The 18,415-nt window shown below is 36.2% G+C and overlaps 1 protein-coding gene across 1 annotated transcript in view; it reads right to left on the bottom strand.

The window, feature by feature from the left end:
* Positions 1-17,396, bottom strand: part of SPAG1 (sperm associated antigen 1) — a 31,520-nt gene extending 14,124 nt beyond the window's left edge. Inside the window, exons 1-12 of the mRNA XM_081952581.1 lie at positions 17,231-17,396; positions 13,919-14,060; positions 13,219-13,378; positions 12,565-12,690; positions 11,954-12,018; positions 11,540-11,649; positions 10,737-10,842; positions 9,270-9,400; positions 7,106-7,212; positions 2,118-2,271; positions 565-984; positions 43-142 (exon numbers count right to left, since the gene is read on the bottom strand). Of these exons, the coding sequence (XP_081808707.1) occupies positions 43-142; positions 565-984; positions 2,118-2,271; positions 7,106-7,212; positions 9,270-9,400; positions 10,737-10,842; positions 11,540-11,649; positions 11,954-12,018; positions 12,565-12,690; positions 13,219-13,378; positions 13,919-14,043 (1,604 nt within the window). The 5' untranslated portion in view covers positions 14,044-14,060; positions 17,231-17,396. The remainder of the gene's footprint in view (positions 1-42; positions 143-564; positions 985-2,117; positions 2,272-7,105; positions 7,213-9,269; positions 9,401-10,736; positions 10,843-11,539; positions 11,650-11,953; positions 12,019-12,564; positions 12,691-13,218; positions 13,379-13,918; positions 14,061-17,230) is intronic.
* Positions 17,397-18,415: the final 1,019 nt, after the last annotated feature.

Below are 18,415 nucleotides of genomic sequence, written 5' to 3'. Positions count from 1 at the left end.
AATCGCAAGGTTTATTTTTCCCTGTTAACAACTGTTATTTACCTGTTACAATCCTGAATACAGTCAGCGCAATTCCCTTCTTTTAGGTAACACGCAGCTCTGTTTGAATACAAAATACTTAAATCCTCTGGAGCTTGGATCCCTAGAATTACAATTATACAGAAAATTAGTTACTGAAATGCAGCTGCTGTTACCATAAAAATATGCTTCATTAGGTTCCCAAGTTTCACTGCAGTAATACAGTTGTGCTGAAAATGCACAATTGCAGTAATTCAGTTGCTTCAAGGAAATGTATGTTTTATGCAGTTAATTTTAAATATGCAACCCTTAATTCAGCTTCTAGGAAATATACATTACAAAAGTTCAGTTATCTATTGAATTTAAATTCAGTTTTATAATTGGCTGTTACTGCAAAGGAACCTTTTAATCTGCTAGTTCCTGGAACAAAACAAAAAGAGGGAAAGATCGAAAAGCTTAGTGGCATTTTAAAATCATCTTTTGAAAAACGTTAATCATGGCATACAATATCTATATCTATATCTATATCTAAAATACATATTTCACCTGAACTGAGTACATTTTCAATTGCTCTGGAGTATTTCAGCATAGCTTCTCCAAATTGTCCATTCTTAAATAATTCATTTCCTTCAGTTTTCAGTTTTGCAGCATTAGCAGGTAGCAGAGTAGAATTGCTTTTTCCAGCTGCTGAGGATTCGACATCCTTTGGTTTTCCTTCCCCAATTTCATTTCCATTTATACAGTTGCTCAGGTGGCCATTGATTTCCTTTTTGTCATCTTGCAAAGATTCCCGTATCGTTTCTTCCAATCTGCCTTTCTTAACATTATTCTCTGAAGGGTCTCTGGGCTTCTGGGCTTCTTTATGGTCTGGTTTCCAGGCACCTCCTCGACTACTGAATTTCTTTTGTACATTGCCCATGTCGGCTGGCTCGCTTGTGCTCTCCCTTCCCACCAGCACTGCAGTTTCTACAAGGAAGTGAATCAGCTGGGTTAGAGTGTGCATCATCGGAAGGAACAATTGTCAGAACAAAGCAGGGGTGGACTGAAACGTTCATCAGAAAGTTCACAGGATATTTAGCTTGCTGAAAAGAACTGACCCCAAGATTTGTGTATCTTGTAAGTGATTATAAAAATCCACACAACTGCTATTGAAAGACATTTAAAACTGTCAAGTCTGCTGCTATTTCAAGACTAGTGGGACCCTGTTTTTGAATGACACACAGTTCAGCTGGAATTAACTATCTAAATCAGTGTTTCTCAAACTTGGCGACTTTAAGTCCTGTGGACTTCAACTCCCAGAATCCCCCAGCCAGCATAGCTGGCTGGGGAATTCTGGGAGTTGAAGTCCACAGGACTTAAAGTCGCCAAGTTTGAGAAACACTGATCTAAATACTGGGTATTCAGTGAAAAAACCCTCAGTAAATTATATGGAATTGGCAGTCATAACTATGTTAATAAACAGATTTACTGGGTGTCATTACTGAAATATATTAGATAGAAAAGACTATTTTAAAACATGTACTATTTTGTAAAATGAAGTTGTTTTTATTTCTATTGAAGAAAGTACCACTATGAATAAGTTGCTTGCTTTTAAAAGCTTTATAAAGGAAAAACATTTTAAATTTCTGAAGTATCACCTTCAAACATTATTTTGCAGAATACAATAAACTTGAATATATCAATATCATTGCTTTAAATTCTACATTTTTAGCTATTATTTAAATATGGCATTGTGAACAGAATACTTTGCCTTTAGCTTTAATTTATTTCCCACTTGGAAACTGTTACACATTAATTCCAAAGGTTATTCAGGCTTTTAATGTGAACAGCATAAAAGGAAAACTATTGATATCGAAACTGTAAAGAATTCAAAGAGATAACAGGCTGAAACTTAGTAAAGTAACAGAATAATATTTCACACATAGAAACATTCAGATTCAAGTCCCTGATATCATTAGGTAGGGTTTAAAGAAATTTTCTAAATCTTGGAGAGTTTTTAGTCTTTGTAAAAATCCTAAATTTGATTAACTGTCAGTGTTTTTAAAAAAACACAATGCAATCTACTCACTGTTTCTGAAATGAAACATTCAATAACTTACTTCTATCTCCAGAACCATTTACAAATTTTCCTTCATTTCCCTCTTGTTCGTCTGATTCTTCGATTTCTTCAATGAATATTCTTTTTCCCTTGCTTTGGGTCTGAGATATAGGTTCTGATTCTTTCAGATTCTTATCAATATCTAGTAGCTTTTTCTGTAGAATAATAGTAATGTTTTAGTTAAACAGTGTAAAATATTACAATTTGTATTTTCAACTGTACAAATCTCATTATGGACTGGATTTAAACTTAGTTATGCTTATAAACCCAGAGAAATCCAGGAGTTTGCATGAGTTGATATTAAAATACATCAATTTCTATTAATGGAGTTTCTTTAATCATAATTTAGATCCGGATCCAACTCTATGTCATTTAATCATGAAAGAATTGTTAGTACTCCTAACTAGTTTTTCAATTTCTACAGGGCACCTGTCCAACAATTCCTGTTTCTGTATAATCAATTTTGAATTCTCGTTTCACTTTGTCTGTCAGTCTCACGAGTTGAAGTGAGCTCTCTTTCACATTCACAAAGTTTATTTTGCAACCCAAAACCAATGCTTTGCCATCAGGAAAAGCGGTTGTCAGAGTAATTATCCAATGGAAATCAATGGAAGTGGGTATTAGCATTTATTTTTATTTATTTTTTACTTCTTGGTGGAGCAAAGGATGGAAAAGATTTTTTGTTACTCTACCATCTTATTAGTCAAAAATATCAAGAAGAAAATAAATAGAAAAATAAATAGAAAAACATCAAATTGAACTATGTCCTATAATGTTTAGCTACACCAGTGGTGGGCAACCTTTTTTTTCAACTGAGCCAAATCTCGCCAAAACCACAATTGAAATTTATTTTGAGAGCCACATTTTTAAAACCGAAAATACATAGGATGGTACACTGTTTTTAGTTTCAATAAACTCTGGCATTTGAAGCACGCAAGTCTTAAAGCTGTCAAGTTACAAGATCCTTGCATCCCTAACCCTTTAGGGAAAAAACCCCAAGGGGTCTTCAAACCTGACAGCTTGAAGACTTGTGGACTTCAACTCCCAGAATTCCTTCTCCAGTCATGTTGGCTCAGGAACTCTGGCATTGAAGCATGCAAGTCTTAAAGCTGTCAAGTTGCAAGACCCTTGCACCCCTAACCCTTTAGAAAAAAAAAACCCAGGGACTTCAAACCTGACAGCTTGAAGACTTGTGGACTTCAACTCCCAGAATTCTGAGAGTTGAAGTCCACCAAGGGCATCAATCATATTAGCCCAGGCAGGGATCTGCAAAATTGGCTCTTAAGACTGATGGACTTCAACTCCCAGAATTCTGAGAATTGAAGTCCACCAGTCTTAAAACAGCCAACTTTGCAGACCTCTGTGTTAGCCCAAAGCCTGGCGCTGGGCGGGCCTTGCTCCCCCATTGCTGGAGCCCCAAGAAGCGAGGAGGGAGAAAAAGAGACAGAGGCCAAGGAGCTTCTCCCCCCCCCCCGCAAAAATCTTATCAGGGAACCGGCGGGCAGTAGCAAATTAGCTGATCACGCGGCATACACGGAAAGCGAGGTTTGACCGGGTGGGGCAATGAAACTCCAGGGCTAATTCCCCATGAGAACTGTTGCCTCTGAAGCAATATTTTGCCCCAATATTTTGAAACTTTAAGCGCCCCTTTCCCTTTTTTCTTTTCAACCCACAATGATTAGGGAGGATCCTGAAGTCGGGCAGGGCTGAGAAGCGAGGAGGCAGAAAAAGAAACAGAGGCCAAGGAGCTTCCCCCCCGCCCCCTCCCAGCAAAAATCTAACCGGGGAGCCGGGCGAGCAGTAGCAAATTAGCCGATCACGCCGCGTGGGCAGTAGCAAATTAACTGATCATGATTTTTGCTGGGAGGGGGCGGGGGGGAAGCTCCTTAGCCTCCGTTTCTTTTTCTGCCTCCTTTCCCTTTTTTCTTTTCAAGCGCCCCTTTCCCTTTTTTCTTTTCGACCCACAATGATTAGGGAGGATCCTGAAGCGAGGAGGGAGAAAAAGAAACGGAGGCTAAGGAGCTTCCCTCCCGCCTCCTCCCAGCAAAAATCTAACCGGGGAGCCGGGCGGGCAGTAGCAAATTAGCCGATCACGCCGCGTGATCAGCCACATTAAAGTGTGTAAAGAGCTGCATGTGGCTCGCGAGCCGCGGCTTGCCGACCACTGAGCTACACGTACTCTGCCTAATAAGATATCATAGTTCCATTAATTGCTAGTATTTTACAAGAAAATATGGAGTTTCTATAATTTTTCTTACAGTATATAGCCATTTATTTCCTCCATAAATATTTTATAATTTGATTTAGTTTGCTTTGCCTCTTTCAAAAATTTTTAAAGTTTGTAACATATCCATAATAATAACACCCATTATTTATACAAAGCAAGATGTGCTTTGTACTTTTTGTCTTAAACCCATCATTCCCATTTAATTTAGGCAAAATTGCATTTGAAGGTTCCAAATGTTGTTGAAGTACAATTGTCAACATTAACTGGCAATGCTAGTAAGCATAAATCATCAATATCTGGAAGCCAGATACTGTTTTAATTAAATGACCAAATGGAGATCCAAATGACTTACGTTACTTTCTCCCAGTCTTTTTTCCAAATAAAAAAAAGTTGGAATATTGTCCTTTGTGGCAGTTTCTACCAGGTTACCACAGGGACAAATCTCATTGCTTTCTTATTTATTATATTTTACCTACCGTGTTTCCCCGAAAATACGACATGTCCTGAAACTAAGGCCATGCCAGATTTTCGCGGTGGGCAAAAATATAAACCCTCCCCCTAAAATAAGCCCTAGTGAAGGGGTGGGTTTAGCCAGTTAATTTGCTACTGCCCACGCGGCGTGATCGGCTAATTTGCTACTGCTCGCCCGGCTCCCCGGTTAGATTTTTGCTGGGAGGGGGCGGGGGGGGAAGCTCCTTGGCCTCTGTTTCTTTTTCTGCCTCCTCGCTTCTCAGCCCCGCCCGACTTCAGGATCCTCCCTAATCATTGTGGGTTGAAAAGAAAAAAGGGAAAGGGGCGCTTAAAGTTTCAAAATATTGGAGCAAAATATTGCTTCAGAGGCAACAGTTCTCATGGGGAATTAGCCCTGGAGTTTCATTGCCCCACCCGGTCAAACCTCGCTTTCCGTTTATGCCGCGTGATCAGCTAATTTGCTACTGCCCGCCGGTTCCCTGATAAGATTTTTGCGGGGGGGGGGAGAAGCTCCTTGGCCTCTGTCTCTTTTTCTCCCTCCTCGCTTCTTGGGGCTCCAGCAATGGGGGAGCAAGGCCCGCCCAGCGCCAGGCTTTGGGCTAACACAGAGGTCTGCAAACTTGGCTGTTTTAAGACTGGTGGACTTCAATTCTCAGAATTCTGGGAGTTGAAGTCCACCAGTCTTAAGAGCCAATTTTGCAGATCCCTGGAGAGCCCGGTCACATGACATGACATCATGCTTTGTGACCACATTTCTGACTAATAAAAATTCCAGTCCCACCCACGTTGTAATGTTAAATCATTTGGAGCAAATTAAAATCACTACTTTATAAACAAAAGGAAGGTGTTTTTTTTCCTCTTATTTGTTATGGTAGAGCCATTTTAACAATCTATTTAATTTGCAAGTAGTATGGAGTTTAGAAATTTTTTAGAATTAAAATCTTAACTACAATATAAGTACTTTAAAGTCATCCACACAGTTCACTTATTGAAACTTATTGAAACTAAAAACAGTGTACCATCCTATGTATTTTCGGTTTTAAAAATGTGGCTCTCAAAATAAATTTCAATCGTGGTTTTGGCAAGATTTGGCTCAGTTGAAAAAAAAGGTTGCCCACCACTGCCCTAGGCAATTTCATAAACTAAGTATTATTGTAGTTATTGGACCAATAGGCAAAAAAAGAAAAGAAAAGAAAAGTCTGCTTTTGTTCAAGGAACATTTAAAATATACTTATCTTCAAGAATTGAGATGAGTGGTGGAGAAAGTAAGAAAAAGGAAAAGAGAACTAATCACTGCCTATAGTTCGCAGCTAGATACAGAAGATAAACAAATGGCTAATCAGAAGATGAGGAAAATAATCTGGATTCCAAAGTTGAAATTAATCACAATAGCAAATACAGGTAGTCTTCTAGCCTCCAAAGAAGACATATTCTTGGATTTATGTGAGGTAGCTCAAGAAAAACATAATAGGGAACTTATTTGCTCATTCTATATCCTCAAGATAGGCTTTCTTAGATTATATCTCTTATGGCAAATTTGAGAAACTTCACAATCATTGGCTAAGTATTATAGATATAAGAAAAGGAGAGCAACAGGTGTTCCCAGTATCTAGCTGATAACCTTAAGTCAAGACCAACATTTAACATATTATTGCTATTATTAAGAGAAGGTACCTTCTCTTCACTGAAATTCCTATTACATCATTTAAAGCTGAAACTAACTTTCTAAATATATGGCTTTGACCAGAAGAGATTATGAGACTTTATTTAAGAAACAACAGAAGGGACAACAGATTTTATAAGATTTCTAACTGTGAGTTTCTATTCTTAGACACATCCAAACAAGTTCTTATAGCATTGACAATTATTTTGGTGTCCTTATATCACTGCTATATCACTAAAAAGACAAACATTACATATTTATCAATATGAGGCTGTCACCTTGAGGAAAAATGTGGCAGTATCTTCTCAGATGCCATTTCTATAATCAATTATGTGAAGAGAGTCGCCAGTTTTCCTTTCCAACGGAATCCTCAATTAAACAGTTATCAGGCTAATAGAATTTCAAGGAGTCCTTGGAATACACTTGTCCCTGTCTAACACATCTTGATCAGAAATCCCAGGTTCCACATTACAACAGAATTCTGTCAAATGCCACAGCCACTAAGTTAGCAGAATTCAAATAAAGGTTAGCACACTTGCTATGATCCTATGTCCAACTACAAACAACTGCAACACAAGTACCATTACATATTAATGCTACAATTCTCAAAATAAGTATTAATACTTACTTCAGCTATGGCATTTTTGGGATCAATATGTAATACTTTCCTCAAGCCTTCAGCAGCCATTTCAAAATTCTGTAGATTACTATAAACAGTGGAACGACGCATAAGAGCTACAGATTAATTAACAAATATAGTTATCACTTTCTTCTGAGTAACAAGATTGTAGTGCTGCATATATACTATAAATGTAAAGCAATTATGTAGTCATTACATATAATCAGCCTCATAACAAATGTTTTTTTAAAAAATCGCATTTGACATAATATTATGCGTAATCTGCAGACTATTCAGATTTCATTAAAATGACTGGGGTTTCCTTGTATTTAGGTTTGGAGAAAAGAGACTTGGGGATAAGTATATCACGACTACATCTCATCTACTAATGAGGATATCAGATAATAGATTTTTTTAAAAAAATTGCAATGACACATTTGAATTAAAGAAGTATGAAGGCTAATTTGCAATCTCACTATTAAATATTGGCATAAAGCTAAAGAAACCCATATTTCAATCTGGCCTCAATTACTGGATGACTTAAAAAAACTTTCTATACAGATAACCAAAATGAATTTCTGATGTACCATGTGAGTATTTCTTTTCCTTCCCTAGTTAGTATTGTTTCAGATCAGGCATAAAATAAACTTTTGAAGTGAACATAGAATAATGATAGGAAAATACTCAATATTTTATGCTTTCCCTGCTTTTCCTCATCAAATAAGTATGTGCAGATTATGCAACATCTTTGTAAATGCTTAAAATAATTTTCATTTAAAACTGTCTATAAATCTCATCTATTAAACAATTTTTTATTAATTCTAAATAAGAAGGCATGTAAGTTTTCTACTCTACACATTTATGTAATAAATTATTGGAATTAAAAATGTATTTTATTTGATTATAGGATTGTGCATATTCTAGATTGGAATGCAAAAGGTAATGTGGATCATTTGAGGAAGAGGCATGTAACAACTGTTGCACAATTACCGTATTTTTCAGAGTATAAGACGCACCAAGGTTTTGAAGAGGCATTTTTTTTAAAAGGTAGGTAGATAGAGGGATAGACAGAGAGAGAAAGAGAGAGAAATACAGTAGGTAGGTAGGGAGAGAGAGAGTAGCTAGGTAGTAGATAAAGGGAGAGAGAGAGAGATAGAGTGTAGGTAGAGGGATAGAGAGAAATAGAAAGAGATACGAGAGAAATACAGTAGATAGGTAGGGAGAGAGAGAGAGTAGGTAGGTTGGTAGGTAGAGGGATAGAGAGAGAGAGAAAAATAGAGATAAATACAGTAGGTAGGTAGGTAGATAAAGGGATAGAGAGAGAGAGAAATAGAGATAAATACAGTAGGTAGGTTGGTAGAGGGATAGAGAGAGAGAAATAGAGATAGAGAGAAATACAGTACATAGATAGGTGCTGGCACAGCACTTGATCTGCTGGCACAGCACTTGATCAATGTAATTCTCATCAATCAGTTAAAGAGCTTTTCAAAAGGAAAAAAAAAGTTTTTGCACTCTGCTAACCTCCCCAAAACGGCCCATTTTTCACGAAAACGGGCCCATTTTTTTTTAAAAAAAGGCATGGATAGCCTTGGGGGGGGCTTGCAGAGTGCTCCTGCGGGGGTGGGGAGTGGGCAAAAGCAAGCAAAAAACAGCCTGTTTTTCACAAAAACAGTCCCCTTTTTTTGTCAAAAAAAATGCATGCATAGCCTTATGGAGGCTTATAGAGTGCTGCTGGGGACTGGGTGGGGGGGCAATAAACGGCCCGTTTTTTCCTCATTTCTGCCCTCCCCAGCTCCCAGGAGTTCTCTGAAAGCCTCCATAAGGGTATGCACAGCCATTTTGGTGTAGGGGCGGGGCTTCAGGAGGCAAAAAATCTTGTATTCATTGTATAAGATGCACCCAGATTTTCAGCCCCCTTTTTTGAGGAAAAAAGGTACGTCTTATACTCAGAAAAATACGGTACATGAAAATGCATCTTTTTTTGAAAAATCACCTGATAGACCCAGTGTGGTTGCCCTTACCTTCCCAAATCTATTGGTAAAGGCTCAAAGAGAGACAATTCAAAAACAGTTTACACTTTGTTTAAAATTGCCACATATACTGCACTAGCCATATTTATAAGGCATTTGTTTCAGCACTTTAATGTGTTTAGAAATATATTAAATAATTCTACCTTTTATATTTTCTGGTTCCATTTTTAATACAGCCTCACAATCTTGAAGCGCATTGTGCCAGTTTTGGAGTTTGATTTCTGTCTGAGCTCTGTTATTGTATGCGGCCACAGTAGGGAGTGCAGATATGCTTCTTCAAAAAGCAAAATATATCAATCAGTCCAGACAATCAATCCAGACACTTCAATAAATAGTTATTAGCAACTTAATGCTTGATAATTCCTTTGTTGTGTCAAATGTTATGGCCAAAACTGAGTTTAGTAGATGTAAGCAACATTATTTAGAGTTTACAAATACTTACTTGAATTAGTAAGAATTAGATGAGTTGAAAAGAACTGTTACTGCATTCCAATATAGTTTAGAAATGCAAAAGAAAGGTTTAAGCATATTGCTTTGCCTAGCAATTCAAGGGCAAGATATAGTAGGAAAGAAACTAATGACACAATCAGAGCAGATGCAACCAACTCTTAAAAAATTGTAAGTATAATCTTTATTGTCATTGTACCTAAATACAACGAAATTGGTTAATAGGAAAAAGCAAACTGAAAAGGGAACAAAAAATCTGAAGATAGAAATGACTTTCTCTTGTGATAGTGACATCTCCAATACTGGGATTTTGAATAGAATAGAATTATTTATTGGCCAAGTGTGATTGGACCAGTGGTGGGTTGCAGGTGGTACACCCCGATACGGGCGTACTGGTGCCTGCCCGGAGCACCGGGTACCGTTCCGGTATGGTGCTCCGGAAGGCCCACCCGCCTGCCAGACCTCCTTAGCTGTATTTGAGCTCTTTGGCGCTTCCGCACACGGAGCGCACAGCTCCTGTGCGACGCTCCGCCGAGCAGCTGGAGTGTAGCGGAGCCTCGCGGAGGCGTCACAAGAGGTAACGACACATGCTCATGCTGTGCGCATTCATGTAGTGGAACCCATCACTGGATTGGACACTTGGTCTATCACAATTGGAAGGAATTTGTCTTTGGTACATATTCTCTCAGTGTACATAAAGAAAAATAAAATACATTCATCAAGAATCATAAGATACAACACTTATTGAAAGTCATAGGTTACTAATAAGCAATCAAATCATTCTAGGAAACAAAACAATATAAACTGTAAAGATACAAGCAACATGGCTATAGTCATAAGTGGGAAGAGATAAGAGATAATTGACTAGGCTTCATTGTTGTGTCCAACTTCAAGAGGAAAGCTGCTGCTGCTGCCACCTATTTTTGCACTTGGCACTTAGGAAAAAAAATACTGCCCTTTATTGAAACAATTCCCAAATCTCCCCTTAAACTTTACAGTGATTCTACCTATATATTGTGGTGTCTGTAGCCTTTATGGAACATACGAACTCTCATCTGTGAAACTGATTATTTTTAAAGCAAATTAAGGTTCCTGCCTTGTTCAAAGACAAAATAAAATTATTTTAATAAATCAGAAAGAAAATTCAAAGAACAGTAACTTACCGACTGTAGTAGGCAATCGCTTCTTTATAGTCACCTATGACAAATGCTTCATTACCTTTTTCTTTTTCACGATGAGCAGCAAATGTCTTTTCTTTTGTAGTCATCCCTAGAATAATTCTTATTGTAAATGAAAGGAATAACATTTGCAGGCAAAAACGCGTATATAAAAGTATTTTAACTTTCATAGCTATGGGTATCTTATAAAAAGTGCACTGATCTGGCAAACAGTAATCCTGCATTTCAATTACCCTATAGATTTCATATAGATTTCGATATAGATTTGCATTGGGGGGGGGGGGGAGTTCATAGATTTAATTCTCAGGATCCTCCAGTTAAAAGTAGCAAAGGTGGAACATATTTGTGCCTGAGACATTAGAGAACAGTGTTAACCAATGAACAACTGCAGATTAGAAGCCTATGAGCTCATTCAGTATATAAGGTTTGAGCCAATCAACTCTGCCTGGACTGAAATGTCAAGATTTGATGTTGTTCTTTGTAACCTTTTATTTATTTTTTTATCTATATAATTTGCTACATGGTAAAGATAATTTTTAAAATTTCATTTTCAAAATACCTGCCTTCTACTAGTAGTTTAATTACTTCAGTAGTAAAGATATACAATCAGAAACAACCTTTTCGTTTTGTTTTACAGAGGCAAAGCTGTATCTTCACAAAGCATAATAAAGTGGTAGGAACCTGTTTCAGAGAATGGGAATTTAAGCATCTGATATGTACAGTTGCCATTAAGATATACAATTAACCAAAGTTTCCCAAAAACTATACATTCCTTAGAGATTACTTACCTGTTGTGTCTATCTCTGCTTTTGGCAATTTTATATTATTGTTAATGCTGGTTTTAGAGTAGTCGTTTTCCTGGTCCTCAATTTTGGAACATTCTTTGTCAACATCAAACCTTAAATTCAAAATGATTTAGTGTATGTTTCGATTGCAGTAAGTTTTCATTACAATATGATTTAAGTGCAAAACAACATCCTTTACTTGAAAGCCAGTGTTCTATCACAACCCATGTTGTCAATCAATTAAAGCAATGATCCTCACAATCCTAGGCAGCTGTCTTTCCCAATGCAGATATTAGAAACTCTTATACCAGCAACATCAGGGATTGAATCTGGGCCTTAAAGTGAGTTTACAGTTATATCCAGATGAATAAAAGCATCTCTCCATGCCAAGTAATGAGTAAAAGGTATCCAACATACTTATCCCATTCTTTGTAGTCTCTTGGTATATTTTTCTTTTTTTGCTTTATTTTTACAGTTTCATTCTGTAACAGACATTATAAAAACATATTTTTTAAATTTATTTTTACTATTGTTCAGCACATCCACTCAACTTGAGCTCAACTCTCCTACTACATGGCCATGCTACCTTACACCTGTCAGTAATTCTTGATCCAAATTAACTTGCTTTAGTGTTTAGTGTATTGGTTGAACACTGGGTAAACACTGATTCAAGTTTACTCTCCCTTGGAAATCTTACTGAATAACTTTAAGTTAGTTGTTATCTCTTAGTTGTTAAGAAAAAAATTGGGAAGGATCCAGTGCCATATATCTTGCCTTGAACTTGTAAAGGAAAAGTAGAATATAAATCTAACCTAAATAAGCAAATATATTCAAGATACAATTCTGGGGAATCAATGAATTTGTTTTAACACTACTACTTAATACACATGTACCAAAGATACAATTTAAGAGTTTTTTTTTTAAAAAAAATTAGAAGTATATCACATATTCTAATGAAGAATGGCACTTTTACTCTTTCTCCCCTTTGCCCCAAGCAGTATAAAATTCACATATGGATATTGCATAACCTGACTTAGGGAAAGATGGTTCTCTGAACTACGAATTGGCGGTAAATTTTCCACATTTTCCTTGAAAACTTCAGTTGTAGCATATCGCGTTTTATACTCATCTTCTTTCATTTCTGTAATCCAGCTCTAAAACAAACAGATAACTTTGATTTGCTATAGGTAAGAACTGCAGCCTAAAAACTCTAGGTAACAGTACATTTTCACAGATTCATTAATGACTAATATTTTTACTGCAGTTTCAGCAAAAGAGAAAGTAAAAACGCAAACCAAGTCAATACTGTCCTTGTGTGCGCGCGTATATATAGTTGATATTCTCTATACACTTTTTATCTATTCTAGACTACAATTCTAATTACCCCCTGGCTAATATAGAATTTGCAATGTAAAACAGCTGGAGAGCTAATAAAAGAACATGCAACTTATTGCTATATCTCATAAGAAGCAGGATCTCAGACAAAGTGCTTTGTTTGACAATCTTAAAATTTAACATCAAGAATTATTTAAAATTGTGTAATTCACTAAGGGGATGAATTTAGTCTTTGGAAGGTAGCCAGCTAAGGAAAAGAAGGTGTGTGTGTGTGGGGGGATTCAACAGTGGACGAAATGAAACCCTAAATTAAAATTCTCACATTACAGATTGAAATTATGAATTACCGTCAAGTCATAATTAATTTTTTCCCATTCTTCAGTAGTAAAATCAGAAGCATTAGCTACCGGTTTTTCTTTTCGAAGAACTCTGCTATTTGGAGCCAAAGACTCAATGCGGTTTTCACAAAATAAAATAAGTTCAGGGAAAAACCCTTCTTCGCCTGACCTTAAGATAAACAGGATATTAGATAACCAACCGAACATATTATTATTCCAAGAATTAAAGCATAAATACCAATACCAGCATGAAATACTTATCCTTCCCTCCCAATCATTAATAAAAACCCTAAATTTGGAGAGTTTCTGTAACATCACCAGTCTTAACACACACAAACCTATCTAGTCAATTATGATTTGATTTATTATAATACATATTGCCAATTACTTTTGCTATAGTTCTTGTTTTGTACATTGTCTTTTACTTTTTTAACTTAATCATACTTCGAGCTTCCACCTACACTACATAAAAATAAGGCTTGTAGAAACCTAAATATTCTTACTACCACAAATGAGTTTAGCAAAAAATCTATGATTTTAGTGGCAAATACAAGTTTAATTATAAATTGTTATATCATTATATGTATGTATATAAACTGCAAAAATAAATAATGGTCTTTTAAAGGTAAAGTGTTCATTGCAAAGATCATCATTCATTTTATTCATCTATTTTTACTATGATAAAAATAAACATCATTTAAATGCTTACCTTAATATCTTGAGAATCTTTTCTAAATACTTAACATCAGTGCATTTTTCAATGTATTTGTAGTCCAGATGATCAATAGGAATTTGATATGTTTTTGTCGTTTCATGGCTCAACCAGGATGACATTTGACCAGCACTTATAGCTACAAAGATAAAATTTAATTATCTCCAATATAGTTTCTCAAAATTATCTATGAAACTGCCCAAGTTATAAAATAAAATGCTATAAACATAGTCAGATTTTTTTGGAAACTATTTTCAAATATAGAAGAAAGATGTATGTCTCAACCTTAATTTGGATCTGGATCAATTTACAACACTTGTATAATAACCCTTGGCATATGTAATTTCATCTAAATTTGAGACCATATTCTTGATTGTTTCGCTGCTATATAGATGTGATTAATAATCAATAACCATTTACCCAGTCAAGGAAAACAGGTGATACTGCCCCATAATCCATTCTAAATATTTTCTACTACTCCCAAATTATTCCCAGCTTTTGTTCTGGGCATGCTGCCAAGCAAAACTGCATATTTTATTCAAATATTTTCAAAGAAGACTATGTGGCTCTTAATGATACTGTAATAAACAGAATGCCAATTCCAGGTTCTTTTGCTTCATAGTACATTTTCTCATTTCTTTTTAATTAAAACAAAATTTAAATAAAATAACATGAGCAGGAAAAGAGAACACAGAGACACAAGACAAAATACTTTCAGATTTTCCTCATGGACCTCTTTTATACATGCTTTTATTTGAAGTCACTCATATGGAACCATTTCTGTTACTAGAGCTATATTGATTCATGTTCAGCACTTAATAGAAAGAATTCACACACAAACAAAACCAAGTAGAATGATAGATTATTTCTTACCAACTTGCCTCACTATTTCAAATAAGCCAGAATTAAATCAGGATATACTGTACTCTATTAAGGTAATATATGAAAATATTCTATGTTGATGCTAATAATCCGACTCTGATAGAATTAAACATAGCATGTTAGATTTTATTCAACAGAGACAATTAAACTATTGCTGATATTGAAGGGTTCTTTTTCCCGAATCTCCTAAATCTGATCTGAAGGGTCACTAATCTTCTTGAGTAGATTTATGAATGATCAGAAAAGAAATCTGTTCTATTGGCAACATCATACCTTTTCCAGATCATATTATACATGCTGTACAGATTTCATCTTATATAATGACATATATTTAGTAATTTTATCAATTATTTTTACTATTCTGCCTTAAGCTAAGCCCAAGAGACATTATCAAAGAAAAAACTGAAAGTGAAAAATGGCCTTTTAAAATAATTTTTGCTATTTACAGGTAAGTAGAGTAGCTATTATAATGAACAACATGTTGAATTTTAGGAGCTATGTAGATTATTTTAATGTTATTATTCTGCAAAACGTAGAGTGTTAAAAAGATCCAGTTGCTCTTTGGAATTTTGTCTTTGACTGAATGTAAGTTATTCATGCTTCTCTCTTTGCCTGAAGAAAAAAAATATTTTCCCTTCGCCCAAAGAAAAAAATCTTTGCAGAGATTTTTTACCCATAAGATAATTGCTCAGGTTTAATGGTGCACAAGAAATAAATTGTTTTAGGTTTTTATTATTTAAAGAAATGAAAAGGAAAGAAGTATGTGTATAGTTCTCATATAGCAAATACATTATGTTGAATGTATCATCAGTGTTCATGTTTCTAATTTTAATTGCATTGAGTAAAATGGTATAATGAGAAGTCTTTTTTCTTTGCCTACAAAGCTGATTTAATTAAAAGGAGTACTAATTCCTAGACTACATCTTTGTATATAATCCTATATATTTTGTAGCAGAACATCATGTTATAGTAGTTTTTGCCATATTAGGCAAACATGCTTATTCCTCTGTAAATAAGTATTTTCTGCTACAAATTTTTAAGTTTTGTAAATGGCTACCTTGGAAATTATTTTTGGTTTTCTTTGGAATTACAGTAAAACAGATGATAAAGTACAGATATATATATATATATACTGGCCCAAAACATACCCTTCACTCAGAAAGCAGCTAGATTGTTTCATTACAAATGACACAATAAAGAATTAATTGGAAACCAGTGAGATCTCCTCTTTGGAATCAACCAATTTTAAAATTCAGATTTCATGGATCTTGCTGGAATTCATTCTTCTATACAATAATTTACTCTATTTTATTTTTTTGTGCATGAACTCTAAAGACACACAAAGAAAACAGGAGAAATGTATGAAGAATAGGAGCAAAGCACCATTTTTTGTTAAGAAGGCAGTTCTTGTAAATGCCCTCTGTCGTTCAAAAATAATACAGCATCCTTTTTTCAAACGATTAGCAACTGTTGCTATGTACTAAACTGAAAAATATGGCTTCCTAGGATTTTGCAGCTTCAGTGTATCCGTAAACCTACTCCACTATTTCATAAAACGTGGATCTAAGATGCTTAGGGGTTCATCAAGACTGTGAAATTGAAATGTTTTTTCCAGAATTTAAATCCTATGAAACTACTATATTAAAACCCCATCAAATGATGTCAATTTTAATATGATATTGATAACATAACCCACATAAGCAGAAGTTTGTTGGAGGCCCTTTATCATTTTTGAAGTGGGAAAGTTCTGAGTAAACAAAAGATTAAGTAATGCTGATCTAACTTGTCAAAGCTGCACTAAGCTCTTTTGTCAAAGGAATTCTTTATTTGAGAGTGAATTCAGAAAATAAACTGATTTGGTACCCTATGCACAACAGGAGAATCACTTTTCTCCTGTGAAAGCCAGACTAAAATGTGTAGGAATCTGTCTAAAGCTGTGTCTTTTTAAATTGGGCAACTTTAAAATGGATGGACTTCAACTCCCAGAATTCCCCAGCTAGCACTGCATTGAATTATGCTGGCTGGAGAATTCTGGGAAATGAAGTCCACCCATTTCAAAGTTGCTGAGTTTGAAAACACTGCTGTATGGTTCTTTAAGATGAAGCCTCTTTGTTCCCCCCTCAATTACCACTCCCAACAATATCAAGAGATGCCGGGAGTTTTTTCAACTTACATCTTGGATCCAAGACACTGAAGAAATGTAGATGGAAATGAATGGACGGGTATTGCCACTCAGCCTTTCCCCACCTACCCTGCTCATTCCCAAACCAAACCCGTGTTTACTGCGTTCACGGGAAGCCCGTCCCCACGCCGGGCTATCCTCTAATTGTTCCCATTGATGTCCCCACCCCACCCCGAATCTTTCCCGCTCTCCCCAATACCTCTGCATCCCACCCCTTTTTCCTTTCTCGCTCCTTGGACGGTTACCTGTTTCAATGAAAGCGGAGCGCCTCCTCCGCTTCCCTCCACAGCTCCCCAACAGTCCCGTCCCACACAAGGGATGCTGCGAGGGTCCACCCGCCGTCAGTAGCCAACTAACGCAAGCGCTCGCACCTGGCAGAAGCGCTGCCGGTTACTCTGCTCGATTCCCTCGAGGCGCGTGAGATTCAGTACCTGAGGGAGCATGCGTGGAAACCCCCCGTCCCAGCCAGGAAACTCTCCATAGGAAGAGTGGGGAGTGGCGTCGTTGTACGGTCCCCATGGCGACACTGGGAAAGACGCCGCGTGGGAGAGAACCCGCTCCCCCCCATTTAAAACCACTGGAAGGGCATGATATCCGATACAGAAGGAATCGATTGAATATTTTACTGAGCTTGCATATTCTTTTCCGTTTCTCCTTCCACGCAAAGCAGCTTAGCAAAGGAACGGAACAAGAAAAAAATGGGCTCACCAGCAAATTGCGTGGTTCAGCACAACAGAACATAGCTTGGAATGGCCTTGTTATCCTTAGTAGATCCAAGAAAGATAACCAGGTTTCATATAAATGTAAAGCGGGTGGAAAATTAGATTCAGAATTCTTCCATCTCCTTAATGAAAAAGTATGATATAGTATCAGACCCAATTTCTTTCAACAAGTATTCTCTATGTCATCTCTTCACTTAGAACCGTAAGACTGATTGTCCATTTGAAACTAAAGTATGCAAATATTTCAAGCTTCAATAAAGTTAAACATAAGGGAAGAGGCTCTTTTATTGTAATTTTAAAAAAAAACATAAAAATCAAGCCAAATGTCTGCAAAGGAGTTTTCACTTATAAAATTCTTGTCATTTTAGCCTTCATTTTCCAAGAAATCAAAGATTTGGAATGTACACATATTAAACTGATATATTACTTTTTCTGTACTTTGCATATTGTTTTCCCAACACTGGAACATGGGGGGCAGGGAGTATTTGGCATATATTGTTATATTTTTAACTAGTCAGCGAGATAAAGCTAAAAGTAAATGATTGGGCATTTATTAGTGAGCTTAATGCTTAAAGCTAGAAGAGTGAACCATTGTTGTTTTTTTAAACAAAGTTTTATTGGTTTTTTAAAAATTAATAGGGAAAAAGGTAGAGGAATGGTTACAAATTTTGGCAGTTGCGAAGTGCGGTAGGTGCCCCCTCCCTCCAT

Source organism: Natrix helvetica (genome assembly GCF_964273705.1).
Source record: "Natrix helvetica genome assembly, chromosome: 4".
Classification (NCBI taxonomy): Eukaryota; Metazoa; Chordata; class Lepidosauria; order Squamata; family Natricidae; genus Natrix; species Natrix helvetica.
The sequence above is the reverse complement of the archived record's forward strand: the minus strand, read 5'-3'. Positions and strand labels throughout refer to the sequence as shown.